General features: G+C 36.5%; 2 protein-coding genes across 6 annotated transcripts in view; one reads left to right on the forward strand and one right to left on the reverse strand.

Annotated features, from left to right (window-relative positions):
• LOC106875157 (transcription initiation factor TFIID subunit 3) overlaps positions 1 to 6,550 on the forward strand; it is a 32,377-nt gene extending 25,827 nt beyond the window's left edge. For all 5 annotated transcript variants that reach the window (XM_052965644.1, XM_014923173.2, XM_052965643.1 and 2 more), the window contains 4 exons: positions 755 to 987; positions 1,501 to 2,977; positions 5,261 to 5,361; positions 6,298 to 6,550. In XM_052965644.1, the coding sequence (XP_052821604.1) occupies positions 755 to 987; positions 1,501 to 2,977; positions 5,261 to 5,361; positions 6,298 to 6,412 (1,926 nt within the window). In that variant the 3' untranslated portion in view covers positions 6,413 to 6,550. The remainder of the gene's footprint in view (positions 1 to 754; positions 988 to 1,500; positions 2,978 to 5,260; positions 5,362 to 6,297) is intronic.
• A 2,809-nt stretch (positions 6,551 to 9,359) lies between these two features.
• Positions 9,360 to 10,611, reverse strand: part of LOC106875155 (complex I assembly factor TIMMDC1, mitochondrial) — a 6,022-nt gene continuing 4,770 nt past the window's right edge. The window contains exon 5 of the mRNA XM_014923171.2: positions 9,360 to 9,430. Coding sequence (XP_014778657.1) covers positions 9,406 to 9,430 — 25 coding nt within the window. The 3' untranslated portion in view covers positions 9,360 to 9,405. The remainder of the gene's footprint in view (positions 9,431 to 10,611) is intronic.

The following is a 10,611-nucleotide window of genomic DNA, read 5'->3' on the forward strand; positions in this document are numbered from 1 at the left end:
CCAGCGAGTAGATAGGGCTCTTAATTGTAGATTTTAAATATTTGAGATACAACAATGCATAAATCGTAATTTTTAAAAGAGCAATGAATTCTAGGTGATTAGAATATAACGTAGCATGAATTTAGGAAGCTTAGAAAATGAATAAGCATGAATTTAAGACAACAACTGAATTCAATTGAATTTCATGGAGAGAAACAAGATAAATAATAGAGGGCAAACTAAAGCGCGAAGGTATTATGAGATGTTTGAGGCCGTAAATAAATAAAAAATCTCTATCTTATCTGCATCTTGGAGATTTCGTCGTAGTATGTCAGCGATGGCTTTACAGTAGTTTACTTCTTGTAAAATGTGACCTATTAAAGCAGGGTTCTTGTTAGTATTAATATTCTAGCTTATTAAGGCAGCTGGCTAAATCGTTAGCTCACCAGGCAAAATGCTTAGTGTCTTAAGCGAAGTTTAATTTTGGAGGTGTACTTGCGAGGCAAATGATTTGATCTGAAACCATGAGATGAAGCTAAAACAATTTCAGTGTGGAAAGCACATATTAATCATTGAAAAAAAAAAAACAAAGAATGTTAATTTCACTTAAACATTTATTATATGTAGCATTGTATCAAAATGTTCATTGCATGAACTGTGACCTGCTTATTGACACATTACACTGCATTTTTCATTCTTTTGCATATCATAAATGATCTTCTTTTAACATTGGATGTTTACTGCATTGTTAATTTTAATTTTTTTATTTTTGTAGTGTACTGTTGTTCCACAGGATGGTCAAATATCGACACCGCTTTCAGTGCCACGGCTCAAGTTAAACATCAAACTTGGCAGTAGTACACCTGTTGCAGTAGCATCTGATGAAGGAAGTAATAAACCTGCTCCACCACCTGTTTCTCTCTCTATTACTGAACGTTCACCTAGTAATGCCGCTAAACGAGAGCCACCTCAGTCACCATCTTTATCAAGACCTGAAATTCCAAGGCTGTTAGTATCAATTGAATTGTGTTTATGTTTATGTGTATGTCTGTGTGTGTGTGTGTGTGCGTGTGTTGTTTATCATTGATTTATACTACTTTTCCATGCAGATATGTACTGATGGGGCATTTTGAGGCAGTGTTTATGGTTGGATGCCCTTCTGACATCAACTTTTTAGTCACCTCATTTGATATGCAGGAATATGGTGCATCTATTCTAAAAATGAGGATACACACGCAATATATGTGTGTGTGTGTATATATATATATATATATATATATAGCACTAACAGCACTGTCCAAGCATAAAAATAAGATAAAAACATCATTGTAGCTCTAGGAGCTACAATGAAAGTGCTAAATTGATCCCTGATATACAAAATACAGAAAAATGGTATGGTCATGGCTGGAACAACAAACTTTAAAAGGTATCATGTCTGCAGTTGAAAAATTTATATTTTTATTATTTTTTAAAGAACTCTTTCAGTTATTTATTGTTAATGATTATTTTATATAATTTCAGGGTTATCAGAACTCCAATGCCACCAACAGTTACAACTCCACCAGCAGTTCTGTCTCCTCCAATGGTTCATCCTGAAAAAGCAGAAAAGAACCTCAAACCAGAGAAGCCAACACCTAAAACTAAACCTGCTGCTAAAAAGAAAGCTGTTGTTAAGAAACCTGCAGTGAAGAAGGCTGACAAGAAAGTGGTTAAGAAAGGTCCAAAAATGGCAGCATATCCTCTTGACAAACGGGGATCTTTTTCACCACCAATGATGCCATCTGAGTTTCCTGAACAAGATAAGCTACTAAGTGGATCAAAACAAATGATGTACCCCAATGTAGGAGAAATGCATCCTCTCATAATGAAACCAGAGAAACAAGTTCCAGTTAAACCAATGATGAGAGCAGCTGATAGGGTAATGATGCCAACAAGTCTTGATAAGACTGCAATGAACATGGCAGGTAGAGCTCTTTTCAAAGAAGAAATGGGTTTTACAAAGGTGAGCAATATTTCCCCAAGGACCACTGCTAAAGCTGGGAGAGGTAAAGGAACTAAGGGCAGCAAGGCCAATAAACCTGTTGTGACGAAAACTGAGAAACTCCCTGCTAAAGTCAAGTCAGAAAGAGTGGCCAGCAAAACAAAGACTCCATCGAAAGCAGAGAAGGCACCTATGACAAAAGTGCCTGTTACTGCTGCTGACATTGTTGTTGCTTCAAGAACACCTGTGACAAGGGTAACTCCTACAGCAAAGATGCCTATCATGAAACCTGAAAAAGCAATTCTAACAAAAGAAAAACCAATTATGAAAATCAACAGACCTCCAAATAGACTGGGACGACCCCCAAAAGTAGAGGTTCCTTCATCACCACCACCAACTATTCCTTATCCATCATCTCCTTCACACAAATCTCATCTCTCCACATTACCAATCGCACACCCACTCACACACCCATTTAATCCTCTACTACCATCCGTCTCCACCCCTATTGCTAACATGTCTCGACCAAGTTCCATTCCTGTCCCAACACCTATCTCTAAACTTCACACTCCACCTGTACCTAAAGTTCAGCCCACTCCTAAAGTGACTCAAAAATCTCATACAGGCAGAGGTGGGAAAACTGGAAGACCATCAAGATCAGCTTCTAAGAACCTCCAAAATTCAAAAACTTCTGGCATGTCAGCTATTACATCTTTTAAAGAAACTCTAACAGATTCCATCCGAGCACAACCGGAAAATCTGCTGACACCTCCACTACTACCTTCACCTTTAACACAAGAGCAGTTCTTAAAAGCAGAAAATCCAGCCTTTAACACTGGTCAAATGACGACCAGTGTGCAGATTGCTGGTGCTTCTACACTTGATCATGGACCTTTTATGCTGCCATTAGATGCAAAGGGGTCAACAATGGTTATGGAACCTTCAGAAAGTTCTGTTCTACTTGGGAAAAGAACTGTTCAGCGTTCAGTTTTTGCAGAGACAGTGGGAACATTCTTTGTAAGTGTGACTTTATGTACATTTAAGACTATTTTTAGCACTGTATTTTGTTTTAGTATTGAGGCTAAGAGTAGCTTATATTTTATTGTTTGTTTAACTGCCATTCTCCCATGCTAGAATGGGTTAGATCAGGATATATCTGTGGCAGGAATTTTATGGCCAAATGTCCTTCCTGTTGCTAACCCTTCTCTGTTTTTCAAGTAAGGGATTTTTTTTATTCCACAACTCCTTGAAAGTAGTGTGATTGGTCATAATGTCAATGAGGTATATAAATATCATATCAAGTGATACTGTGGGATGTCAGCATTCATGCACATTTGTGTGCACACACACACAGCATGCTCCCTACAGTTTTCATCTACCAAATTCACTCACAAGGCATAACAGCCTAAAGCTTTAGTAGAAAACATTTGCCCATGGTGTTGTTAATGGGATTCAATCTGAAACCACTTAGTTATGAAGCAAACATCATAACCATATCGCCATACTTGTATCTGTTGTAAGAGATAAAAATGTTATAATGTAAGAAATCTACATTCTATTTTGATGAGAATATCTCGTTAATAAATATTCTATGTAATTTGAGTTTAATGTAGAATAGTTTGTTAAATACTGTGAATTGTCAGATTTTTTTAGTGTCAAATAAATTAGTTTTCAGCATTTGTTTCAGCTCTTTACATTCTGAGCTCAAATCCTACTAACATTAACTTTGCTTTTCATACTTTTGGAATTAATAAAATAAAGTACAAGTCCAGGGCTATGTATTGGTGGAATAGTGAAAATGCCACACAAGATGACTTGTGATATTTGTTTTGATTCTTTGCATTCTGAGTTGTTGGGTGATGAACTTAATCCATCAGCAAATTGAACACTACCACTTGGTACTTGCAAAATTCAAGCCAGATCCTTGGTCTGAGGATAACTTCCTCCCTTTCCCTTGCTAGTCTCAAGGCCTTGATAAAATAAAGGATCATAGGCATTGCCCTTCCCTCTTTGACTATTTAGTAAAAAAACAAACACAAGCTGTCACATAGAACTTAGGTCCAAATCTAGTGACAAAACTATGATCGAAAAAAATCTCATATGTGGTTTAGCCAAATTAATCTGATACCTAATTCTATTTCTAACAGATAGATGAACTGGGACAAAGTAAATTATTCTGATCAGAAATGAAAACAAATTTGGTTTATGATCCCCGTGTCTCTTACTTTATTTTTTTATTGTTAGAATTCAATAAATTATAATACACGACACCTTTTTCTGTCCTCAGTTGAGGGGTCTTGTCCTGCAAGTTACTTGGTGACCTCAATTCTGTTAGCATCATGTAAAAGCAACCAGTACATTCTGTAAAGTGGCTGGCATCAAGAAGGGTCTCCAGCTGTAGAAATCATGCCAAAGCAGAGAGAACTCGATGCAATCTTCTAACTTATCACTTTCTGTCCAACCGTCTAACCTATGCCAACATGGAAAACAGACAACGATGATGTTGTTGTTATTATTTTATGTTGAGATTTCAAGAGAAAGGAGTGTAAAATTTGATCTGTTTCTTGGTCTTGAGTAAGCTTTAAAAATTCTAATGCAAACTCCTGTATAAAATTGCAGTATCTTGAATCTCTTACAGTAAAAGATCCAACTTAAGATTTTATGTTAAGTATTAGTGTTAATCAAATCTAGTGAAAGTATTTCAGTTCTACCTAACAACAATGAAGAAATGGGTGTTAAAACTGACATTGCATATGTTTCAACTTCGAAGTTTTGTAAGAAAACACAAACTTCTTTTTGAATTATTTACTTTCTAGTAATCAAGTCAACTAATCTTATTGTGAAGGTACAGTTGTTAGAATTGATAATCTATTGGAATATTGATTCTAGGAACAATGGTTGGTATCCATCATAGGAGCTGTACTGTGCCAACAAACTTGATTCTGGATGATCCACTTTATTTTTCTTTAAGTAAGCTCTTGGTGTGGGTGTATAACTAAATACTGTAAGGAGCATGATTATTGAATATTTTACAGGTATTTTGTTAGCTTGCCATTGAAGCCCTCCCTTGGTTCAAGAAAAACTTACATTGGTACTCAACTGAAGTTTGCAATTAATTATTTCAATCATTATATGCTGGATACAGTTCTTATAATGGGTTGATCAATCATATGAAATTACCTAATACAAAATTTGTATTTATAAATTAGAGTAAAACTTTAGTATAGTAGGTTTTGTCATATGTAATATTTTCTTATTTTTGGTCATGTCTTTGTTTAACAAAAACGATTGTTCTTTTAGGACGAAAATGGACAAAAGGTTTGGATTTGTCCAGGTTGTGCATTACCAGATGATGGCAGTCCAATGATTGGATGTGACGATTGTGATGAATGGTATCATTGGTAAGTGTCTTAGTTATATCTCTTCTAGTTTATTAAATAATGCCTATTGTGTTTACATTCCTCCTTCTGTATTCTGACACCAAATCCTGTGAGGCTTGACTTCCTTTTCATCCCTCAATAAAAACTCACACACAGATTTAAATGTGGATAACAGTTGAGAATAGCTAATCATGGCTAAAAGCAGATCTTGTGCATTGAGATTGATACTTATCAAATATTCAATATGTAATCTTTCTCTTGGCTTACAAATATGACATAATGTTTAAGATAGGATTTGAGCTTAAAATCTTCAAATATTCCTGCCTACCATTGTTATGTCTCCATGAGCTCCAACTACATTTTTTTACATCTTGTTGCCATTTGGTAACAGATAGTCTCATATGATATTGATAACTAGTTTCATGAATATTTTTTCTAAGACTATCTCACAATTAAACACCCATATCTTTAATAACACTTGTAAATATACCAGGTAAACATAAAATATTTACATGATTACAAGTGCTATTAAAGATAAAGGTGTTTAACTGTGATAGTCTTGGTAAAAATATTGCATTATTACTAATTTTACTACGATTATAATTTTCTAGACCATTTATGTAGTTTACAGCTACAGTATATTTCAGTCTATTTGATCTTTGGTCGTCATCATCATTTTGCTCTTTTTTTTTGCCTAAGACTCTGTACACATATCCAGGTGTCTTTTCCCCAAGATATGTATATATGATCTCAAACTAGGATCAAACTTATATAATTTATATATACACACATTGTTGTTTGATATTATTAACTATAACTATTTCAAACTGAACTGAAATTTGCTTGTCACTGGTATATGTATATAATGACAATAAATTGATCTGAACTTGGATGTAGCAACTCAAATGGTAAATTTTGCAAGAACTAAAATTTATAAATTTAAAAAATATTTTTCAGGCCCTGTGTAAATATAAAAGAAGCGCCTCCAGAACAAGACCAATGGTTCTGTCCAAAATGCTTATTAAAAACCAAACATAAACCAAAACGAAAACGGAAACGCAGAACATATTGAGACTTTGGTTGCCAGAGATTGGCCAACTCTGTAAAAAATGAAAATTAACTATCAACTTCAAATTTTATAATTCATTATTTAAGGACAGAGTGAAGTTGTTTATTTGATGTTGTAAATAAACCTTCGTGTTTACAACTAGTACTAGTTATCTTGTTTCCATCTATCAGATTCCTCTCACAAGGTATTGGTTAACCATAAGTTATCGTAGAAGACACTAATCCAATGTGCTATACAATAAAATTGAGACCATACTCACACAATTGCAAAGTGAACTTCTTAAACCATAGTCTGCACTTATAAATTTGGATAAGTTTGTATATTGTGGTAAGACATGCATTGATGTCTTGAAGAAAGCCTTTCTTAGTAGAAAAAGAAATTTAAATGTGTAAGCTTGCACTGAACAAATAGGTTTCATGAGTGTTCCAGAAATAAGGAAGAGTGAGAGAGGATGGTTACCAGGTAAAAAGTGTGTTACTAGATTGGCCACAGTTTCATGACAGGTGGGAGAAAAATGACGATATGACAATATCAAAGAGCAAAATAAAAATCCCAGACACTAAAAGATAACATATACATACATATATATATATTACACACACACATGTATGTTTCAGGTGCTGAATAACATCTCTCCTTTCCATGTTCTCTCCCCACATTCCTTTCTCAGTTTTCAGAGTTGCCACTGTAAATGTAGCTTTAACGAGATTGTAGAGATGCTTGAAAGGAGGCATGTTGATGTATGTTGCATCCAAGAGGTTAGGTGGAGAGGAGCTTCAGCCAGGTTCCTCACAGGCAAGACACATAGGTATAAAATTTTCTGGGAAGGTAATTGTGACAGAGTAGGTGGTGTGGGCATACTCCTAGCTGAGAAATAGGTGGATAAAGTCATAGAGATAGTTAGAGTATGTGATAGAGTACTTAAGCTCAGCATAGTATAGCTACAATTACATCTGTCTACGTCCCACAAGTGGGCCTACCAAATGAATAGAAGGACCACTTTTATGATAGTCTTCTACAGGCTACCTCCAAGACGAGCGACAATGATCTCATCTTTGTGGCTGGGGATTTCAATGGGCATGTCGGACAGCAGCCCGGTATCTTCCATGGTGTACATGGAGGCCATGGAATTGGTCCCCGAAACAAAGAGGGGACAAGGCTACTGGAGTTCTGTGATGCGAATAACCTTTTGATCTGCAACACCAACTTCAGAAAGCCACGATGCCAAGACGCAGACCAATCTGGAAGCTTAAGGACGTGTCATATGGTCAGACATTTAGGGACATCCTAACTGAGAAATTTGATGAGAGGGAGGAGCAGCTACTTGTGACGTAGAAGGCAACTGGGGAATTCCTGCAGGATAGCTTGCTGAGTGCCATAAACCAAATCTGTGGCTTGTGCAAAGTCCCTTCCAGACCCAGGGTAATGTGGTGGTGGAACAATACCGTAGACAGGGCCATTAGAGCAAAGAAACAGGCCTGGAAGAGTGGGGGCAGCAGGGAATTGTACCAGATAGCCAGAAGGGAAGCTAGGAGACTGTATTGTAAATATCTAGCCAAGAGAGAAGCAGAAAAGAAAAAGTTTGCCTATGTTCAGTACCATGAGGACTAATGAACTGAAGTATTTTGGATTGCAAGACAGTGTGTGAGAGAAAATTGTGATGTCATAGGAGAGAAATATGTCTGCATGGATGATGGTGCACTTGCTTTTAATGAGTCTGCAAAGAAAGACTGAACATGGAGAATGAATGGGAGGAGGAGAGTCTGCCAAATGTTGACCCAACTGAGGGACCAGCTATCCGAACTGACAGTACCCTAGTAGATGAAGCAATTAAGGATATGAAGACAGGGAAAGCCCCTGGCTCATCAGGAATCAATGCTGAGATGCTTAAAATATCTGGCAGTGTGGATTATGGTCTAGTCACCTGTATTGTAAATCAGGTGGTTCATGAAGGAGTCATACCCAATGACTGGTGTAGCAGCACCATAGTCAACTGCTACAAAGGTAAAGGTGATGCCTTAGATAGAAATAATTACAGAGGTATCAAATTGTCAGATCAGGTGATGAAAGTTGTGGAAAGAGTCATAGCCCAATTTACCAGGGAAAGAGTTAGTCTAGATGAAATGCAGCTTGGCTTTGTGACTGGTAGAAGCACTACTGGTGCTATATTTCTGGTAAGGCAACTACAGGAGAAATACCCAGCCAAAGATAAACTGCTGTACTTGGCTTTTGCTGACTTGGAGAAAGCTTTTGACAGACTTCACTGATCCGTTATCTGGTGGTCAATACGGAAACTAAGGATACTGCCACAGACCAAAGTGGTTGGTGAGAGCTGTTCAAGCCTTGTACAGCGATACTACCAGTAAGGTGAGGGTAGGCAACGAGTACAGCGAAGAATTTGGGGTACAAGTAGGGGTTCACCAAGGATCAGTGCTCAGCCGCCTCTTGTTCATCATAGTCCTCCAGGAATAACAAAGAAATTCAACACTGCTCCTGGGAGCTCCTCTATGCTGATGACCTTCTTCTTATAACTAATTCAATACCTGAGCATGAGAAAACTGAAAGTTGAATTCTTCCCATGAATATAGCAGCCTTTGTTGAGAACAAATGTTATGCTAAATCTTTAACCTTAAAACAATGTAGCACAAAAACTAATTTGCTAAAAGAAAACTGACTGCCTACATGTATCACAAAGTGCTTGAATGAAAATATATTTTTTAAATCTTTGGAAAGGAGATATTGAGGAAATATGTCCTTTTTTAAGTCTAGCACAAGCATTTATAATTTTGGAAAAACACATGCAATTATGCCTTTCCCAAATACAAGTGGTTGTTCCGAGAGTGTAGCTGTGACAATAAGATTAGTGGCATATATGTAGAAAAGTTCCAATTTCTTGCACTCTGGTGCACTGACTTGACATTGTAGAATATTAGGAATAAGAACTTAAAGATTTTAAAAAAATATTACAACATATTTATTACTAATTTCAAATGAATTCAGGCATTCGTTGCTTTTTGCTGTCTGAAAAATATAATAGAGAAAAAAAGACATTATTAAATGGTGTTACAAACAAATTAAATTTATGGCAATATAAAAATGTAATGTTTTCTGTTATAGGAAACTTTTTTCTCATTGGTTACCATTGAGAAATAGTCACAGTATTTCTAAATGATAACATTTATATGAACTTACTGGCTGGTGGCACATAAAATATACCATTTTGAGTGTGGCCGTTGCCAGTACCGCCTGACTGGCCTTCGTAGGATTTTCGAGCGAGATCGTTGCCAGTGCCCCTGGACTAGCTCTTGTGCAGGTGGCTCATAAAATACACCATTTTGAGCGTGGCCGTTGCCAGTACCGCCTGACTGGCCTTCGTGCGGGTGACACGTAAAAGTACCCACTACACTCTCTGAGTGGTTGGCATTAGGAAGGGCATCCAGCTGTAGAAACTCTGCCAAATCAGATAGGAGCCTGGTGTAGCCATCTGGTTTCACCAGTCCTCAGTCAAATCGTCCAACCCATGCTAGCATGGAAAGCAGACGTTAAACGACGATGATGATGATGATATACACCATACTGAATTTGGTAAACATACTTAAGTCTCAATGACCCAGTACTCATTTGCTTTAAATAAGAAATATGAAAAAGATCACAGTACAATTGTTGTGCTTCATTATCTTGCAAGGTCGAACTGAAATCCTCTCAAAGGCAGGTGGCAGGAAATTAATGAGATCTTTGATAGAGGAAATTACTCTTGTATGTCCTGTAGTATTATTATTTCAATTACAGAATATGAAGTCTCCAGTGTTGCTTCAGAGAGATTGTCTTACTGATTTAAAAGTACAATGAACAAGAAGGCTAAATAGATTAATATACAACAACTCAAATTCACTGCTAGAATTATATTGTTTCTGGGAACAGCTTTTTCGACATTCTGTCGATAGGCTTGGCTACCGAGATATGGTTACCAAATCCAGATATGTTTCCTGCAATAAACTATTCATTAAGTACTGGCCCTTTATAGGACCTTAAGAAATATTGACAATGACCAAATGGGAGAAATACTCAGCTTTACTAATCTACAACAAAATCAGATTTTTTAATCACATTTTGAGTTTATCTTTACTGTTGGATACATTCAAATATATACCGAAATTTGTTTTTTTGAAAAGTCACCTTATATCTATGTTTTTTTTTTGCAT

The sequence above is a fragment of the Octopus bimaculoides genome, chromosome 2 (genome assembly GCF_001194135.2).
Source record: "Octopus bimaculoides isolate UCB-OBI-ISO-001 chromosome 2, ASM119413v2, whole genome shotgun sequence".
Classification (NCBI taxonomy): domain Eukaryota; kingdom Metazoa; phylum Mollusca; class Cephalopoda; order Octopoda; family Octopodidae; genus Octopus; species Octopus bimaculoides.